General features: G+C 22.0%; 1 protein-coding gene across 1 annotated transcript in view; it reads left to right on the forward strand.

Moving 5' to 3' along the window:
* Positions 1-6,006, forward strand: part of LOC145841195 (ADP-ribosylation factor 6) — a 28,430-nt gene extending 22,424 nt beyond the window's left edge. Inside the window, exons 6-7 of the mRNA XM_082948598.1 lie at positions 1,711-1,816; positions 5,182-6,006. Coding sequence (XP_082804724.1) covers positions 1,711-1,816; positions 5,182-5,240 — 165 coding nt within the window. The 3' untranslated portion in view covers positions 5,241-6,006. The remainder of the gene's footprint in view (positions 1-1,710; positions 1,817-5,181) is intronic.
* Positions 6,007-6,500: the final 494 nt, after the last annotated feature.

Below are 6,500 nucleotides of genomic sequence, written 5' to 3' on the forward strand. Positions count from 1 at the left end.
TATTTTATTATTTTGTTTTTTTTTTAAGTGTTTCTCAATAAAGTTATACATTCTTTCACAAGTAGCGCGTTGTAATAATAATAATAGCTTTTCACTCAAAAATACTTTAAATATTTTCATGTGTGTATAAACAATTACTTGTTCTGGTAGTGGGTTTGGTTTTATTAATATTTAAATGTTTTTGTTATTTATTACCATCATTATAAATCAAAATACCTTGATTGAAGCAGATTGATAATTTTCTAAGAGACATATTAAGTCTACTTATTTTTTTAATTAGTAAAGCTAAATTTAAAAAAGTGAAGCTACAATGATAATTTAATTTATCTCTACATTTATTAGTTCATTTGTAAATTTTAAATAGAGTTAGTTTTGTTTTTATGTATAAGTGTCTATGCTTTTTTTTAGATCCTACTATAACTATAAAAGCATGTAAGTTAATAATAATGTATTATTTACAAACATTATTTGTTTATTAGTATTTATATCTAAATTCATATCTTTAGTTGCAATTTCAAAAATTAAATACTTAACTCTACTGCATGATAAGTTAAAAATTTATACTTTAGTCTGATGAATATGTTTTATATATAAATATTAACAAGTATAAAAAAATAAAAAATAAGACTAAATTATCAAAATTAATTTAATTTTTATAAAAAAAATCATGTTTTCATGATAACAGTAAAAAAATAAAATCAATCTGTTATGTAGCTGTCATAAATGTGTTGAAAATTTGTTTATATTAAATATTAATAGAGGTTGACGTTGTAACTTATTAAAATTTAATTTTCTTCTTTTTACTCTTTGTTTTTAAAGTAGCTTGAACTTTAAATTTTTTGTAAATGTTTATTAGCAGAAATAAATTTATTTTGAATTAGTTTTATACTCCTTTTGTAAAACCGAATGTTATTTGTTAAAGTCGTTGTTTATCAAAATTCAAAATTTTATAACTCACTATTTTTTATACTATTATTTAATACATTAAAATAAATTAACACAAAATATGTAAATATTTGTTCTCTTGACAAAAGCATAGTTATAAGTGTTCTGTCTGATTTTAAAGTAAGAGAAAGTTAAAAAAAAAAAACTTTCGTTTAAACACTGAAATATTTTTAATTTACGACAAATAATTAAACAATTAATTGTTTTGTTTTTCAAGTGAACAGGAAATTATTAAATCTTACAAGTTTTTTTATCGAAGTGTTTTTTTAATTATTTCATTAGGTTGCGTCTTTTATTCTTATTGATTGTTTTAATGATTTTAACTTTTCGTTAGTTGTTTTTTTAGTTTTTGTTTGTTAAAATGAAAAAATAACAAATTAATAGTTTATACAAAACTAACAAGTTAAAATTTGGTTGATTTGGTAACATATGTTTTCTTACAAATGTAAACAATTAAGTTTTTCAGTAAAAATTTTTGTGATAAGAGTTCTTATAGTTGTAATTCTTGAACTTTAAGTCATTTCAAATTTCTGGCCAATTAACTTTTCAAGTGGGATTTTCTCATTTTTGTAAAAAAAACTCTGATTTCGGTTTGCCACCACTGTAAGTGCGTTTATCAGCAATAAAAATATCAAAATTTGTCGGCCACATGAGTTTTAAAATAGTTTTTGCTACATTTTATCAATGTTAAGAGTATTTATCAAAAATTAGTAACAAGTAGCGTACTTATACATAGCTAGATAAATATTTAAAAAAAAATTCTAGGATTTACCAGATGCTATGAAACCTCAAGTCATCCAGGAAAAATTGGGACTTTCCCTGTTGAGAGACAGGAACTGGTTTGTGCAACCATCGTGCGCGACCACAGGAGGTAATAAATATTATTTGTAATTAGCATTTTTAAAATATTTAACGTTTTAATTATCATATAAATACTTTTTAATTCTATTGAAATGTAAATAAATACATTTCTGATGAAATGCAGTGAAAGTATAGTAAATTGTTTATAAAAAAAGCATTAGATAACTTTATTTATACTCTGGTTTAATATATTAAGTTAAAAAAATAAATTAAATGAAATATGTTTAACTCTGTTTTTTCTAAAGTCATTTGTTAGCATACATGTAAAAAGTTAAAAAATCCAAATTTTCTGCGTAGCAACTATTAGCAACAACCAACATTGAAAAAAGTTTCTTGTTAATTATTTACCAGTTTATGTACAGCTGTGATACATTTTATTTGCTTATTTTTGTAACAAGTTCACTGCATTTATAGAGTAATTAAAATTAGTGGTTGAAATAAAATGTAGTACGTATAATTGTTGTATAAAAAAGTCCAATGCATTTTTAACTGTACATTTATTTTAAATCATAAAGTTTTAATGTTCTTACCAATAAAATGTTATATTTTTAATTGCCGGATAACGCAGTCTATAAAATTTATTAAAGTAGTAATTATAATATTTTACAAATATATTAAAACCAAGTTTAATTTTTCAGTATTTCCATAAAATTTATTGTGTAGTACTAATATAAAGTTTATTTCAAATATAATTATATTTATCTAAAAATTAAATACTTGTTTGTAGGTATTGTTTGATTGTTAAATATAATTTAACTTTTTAATTTTTTTAAAGTGTTATGCGTCACTTTGTTCATAAAGAAAGTTTCTAGAAATTTTAAATCAGTCAAAAGTTAAGTTTCACTTTTTAAAAACCAGAAGTCAACTTATGAAATTTTTATTAACTATCTGTTTAAATTTTTTTTTAAATAACAGTTTGTTAGTTTTTAAAGATAAACTATTATTTTAAGATATGGTAAGTTTTTTTTAAATATTCAACTATGTATAAAGAATTTAGTTTTTTTATACTAAAGTATCAGTATTTTATTTCAGTGTAGGTAATTCAAGTAAAAAATATATATTAAATATATTCATCCTTATTCTCATACATGCATTGTCTAATTATTCAATTCATCTTATAATTTTTATTTTTTCATATTATACTAATTATAGCTTAATATTGATATATTAAGCTATTATAACTTTTAATTTTATCACTGTTCATCTAAATTAGTTTATGTTTTTGATAATAACTTTATTAAATTTTCCCATATTTATCATGCAAGCACAATAACACAATTTTTATAATATTGTTTAAAAATTCAAGCTATTAAACTTTGTGAATACTAAATATGTGCAAAATAATTTAATGCTAATTACACTGATAATGAGAAATATAGTATTTAAAGATGATTTTAAAAGTTTAAAAGAAAATTCGTGCTATCAAATCATGTTATGAATAAATTTCACAACTAAAAATGTAAATCGTTATGAGTTGTTAAAACTTTAAAAAAATTGTAAATTTTAACTGTGGTTTATAAAATAACTTCTTAAAATAAAAATATGTCTAAATGTAGGATTTAAACAAATGTATAAAATAATTATGTTTAGAATATTAAATCTAAACAAGTTTCTGTGTAAATAAACTAAAGTATGTATATAAAACAAATTAATTTAGATATTTAAGTATTAATGTGTTTTTTAATTTTTCACAAAAAAAAACAGTTTGTGAACAAAATGTTTGACAATTTAAATTAAAAAGTTCAGTTAACTTCATTGAACTGTAGAGTTCGGTATAATTGGATTTAACTTGCAAATTCGTCCAATTTTATTTGGATGTTAGAATCAGTCAATAAATTTTACACAACTTGTTTTTTTATTGAATTCGTTTTTATGTACCTCTTGGGAGTTTTAATTTAAAAGAAATAGTTTACCGTATGTTATTTTATTTGTATTGTATTTGTCATCTAAATATATTTTTCATCACACCAAGTTTTATTTGAATGTTTGAATATGTTTAATCTGCAATTTGTTTCAATGTTTAAGTACATTATCACTAAAGCGACCGTTTGTGGGCAAAGACAAAAATTTGACTCAGTTAAATAAGTCGTTTATTGAGTTCGTTGTCACATCTCTGTTTTTTTTTCGATTGCCGAATTAGATACATGATTAAATATGATCTAACAGTTATATAAATCGTAATCTAATATTATAGGTACAGAAAAAGTTAATGTATGATGGAGTTTTACCAAAAAAAATATTTTAGTTTTAATTTTCAATTAAAAATATTTTAGTCAAAATATTAAATATAACAATTCATTAAAATGTATGGCTTTTTGAGTTGGCTTAATTTTCAACTTGATTTTGTTGATAACATCCTAATAAAGTACTAGAATATAAAAGTATACAGTAATTTATATTCATAAAAACTCATATATAGTTTAACTCATTACAAATAATAAAACTTTTTATTACCAACAGCAAGCAAGTGTGGCAAATGTTTCAAGTAAATACATATTTATTACATCACTAACCACAAATACAAAATTTAACTGCTTCTTAAAAAATATTTCTTAGTAGTAAGTTTTAACCATTGTAAAAGTTTAAAAATTAAAGTAAGCTTTTAATTTAGAGAAGTATTATTGTTAAATAAATATGATAAGTTGTTATGCAATTTATAATGTTCTAATTAAGCTTATAACATATTGTAAGTTATCAAAAAATTAAACTCTTAAAAAGTTGCTAGAACTTTAAAAGTTTTTTTTCTTTGCTTTTAAAAATAACATACAACTTATTTTGTTAATAAATAATTTATTAAATGTACAATGAATATACAGTACATTAAGTTTAAGAGTACATTAGTTTCATTAATCACTTAATTGATTATGTTAAAGCTTGTACATTTTACAGGTGTTTTTAAATATGATTGCGCGCTTTAATTCAGGTAATTTTCTTGTAGCATAAATTAATATAATTTTTTATATAACTAGTCCAGAGTAACTATATACAAGTTTGGTCTTAAATAAAATTATGCATATATTATGTGGAGCTCCTTGTAGATGTTTCGATTTTCCGAGGGGAATTTTGGTTGGATAAGATTTAAAGCCTTATTATGATTTTAACATCTGAAACATATATAGTTACTTGTCTTAACTAAAAAATATTGCTCAATTTACTGAAGTGTAAAGAGCTTATTTAAAAAAAATATGTACAAATTATTTTTTTTATTCACAACCGGGTTTCGTTGACAAAAAATTGTGAACTCTTCAAGTTAAATAAAACACTAAACTATTTTATTTATTATTTTATTTAACTTGTCTAGTTAAGTATTGTTTATTGTCTGAAACCTATAAACTTTGTATTTCCTATTTTAATGTGAAGTTATATTTGTAACAGATGGTATTGAGGATGGTTTGATGTGGTTGACGACCAATTACAAGACCGGAAACTCCTAAGTATGACGTCACAGCAGGTATGACGTAATCATCATCCACCTGACACGTCATGAAGGTGATTAAAAAGGCAGTTTTTACTAAAACTGATACCAAAGTACTTTTCTTTTCAGTTTTAGGTAAGTTTTCGACTTTTTTCTTTTTAATTGTTTGAATTATTTTCCAAATTGTTTTCGCATCACGAATGATCCATATTTTCTGGCGTTTCTATTTTGTGCCGTATTTGAATAAAACAGACTTTTTTTTAGCAAGTGAAAGTTTTCTGAACAAATACATTTTTGTTACTTTTGACACAAAAGATCTGCTTATGATAAGCTTGGTTGAATTAATTAAGTTGAACTTCGGTTTTGTTCAAAACTTTATATTATTTCTAAAAAGTTAATTTAATTTTCATGACATTTCGTAAAATATTTAAATTAATAAACTTAATACATAATTATAAAATATATTGCATTGAAAATTTTTTTTATTTCACTAAAATTGCATATTCTGCATCTAAATAAAAATTTAAAAAGTTTTATTGTATTTTGAAATACTCAACTAGATCCCAACTTTTTTCTAAATTTTATACAAAAGACTTTAACACTAAAAAAAGTTTTATATTCATCTTCAAAATTGTGCGAATTGCTATGCATTGTATAATGCCTTATATAATTTCACACTCAATTTAAAAAAAAGCTCTAAAAGTTTTCTTAACTTGAAACTGATGTTGTAAAATGTTTAATTATTTTCCGTCTTATATAGAAAAAAATGACCTCTTAAAAGCATTTCTTATAAAATAATTTATTTTTAGATATCCCTATTATTGTTTAAGATTAGTTTTTTATTTAATTAATATTTCTTGTACTTGTTTTAAACATATCATTTGTATTAATAAACTACTAAAAATATTTTTGTTTGAATTTTTTGTAATACTATATGATATAAGTAATTTATTTTGTACATATCTGATCAAGTATATAGTAGTGTAACTTTAAAGTTTTTGAATTTAACAGATTTGATCATAAACTATCAATAACATTAGACCTGGGACTCACTAAAGTTTTTGAAGGTTTGATAATACCACTTGACCATCAAGACCTCAAATTTTCTGTAAAACAAACCTCTCAGTCTACCAAAATTTTGTTGTATGATTAAACATGTGTATTAAGATATAATAAAGTAGTAGAAATAAAAAAATGTATTTTTTTGATCCACTACGATATACTTTGTTTTAAATAATTATTGTATACAAGTGATATAGATTAATAATTAAGATTTTTT

Source organism: Thalia democratica, chromosome 1, assembly GCF_965202585.1.
Source record: "Thalia democratica chromosome 1, ktThaDemo2.hap1.1, whole genome shotgun sequence".
Classification (NCBI taxonomy): domain Eukaryota; kingdom Metazoa; phylum Chordata; class Thaliacea; order Salpida; family Salpidae; genus Thalia; species Thalia democratica.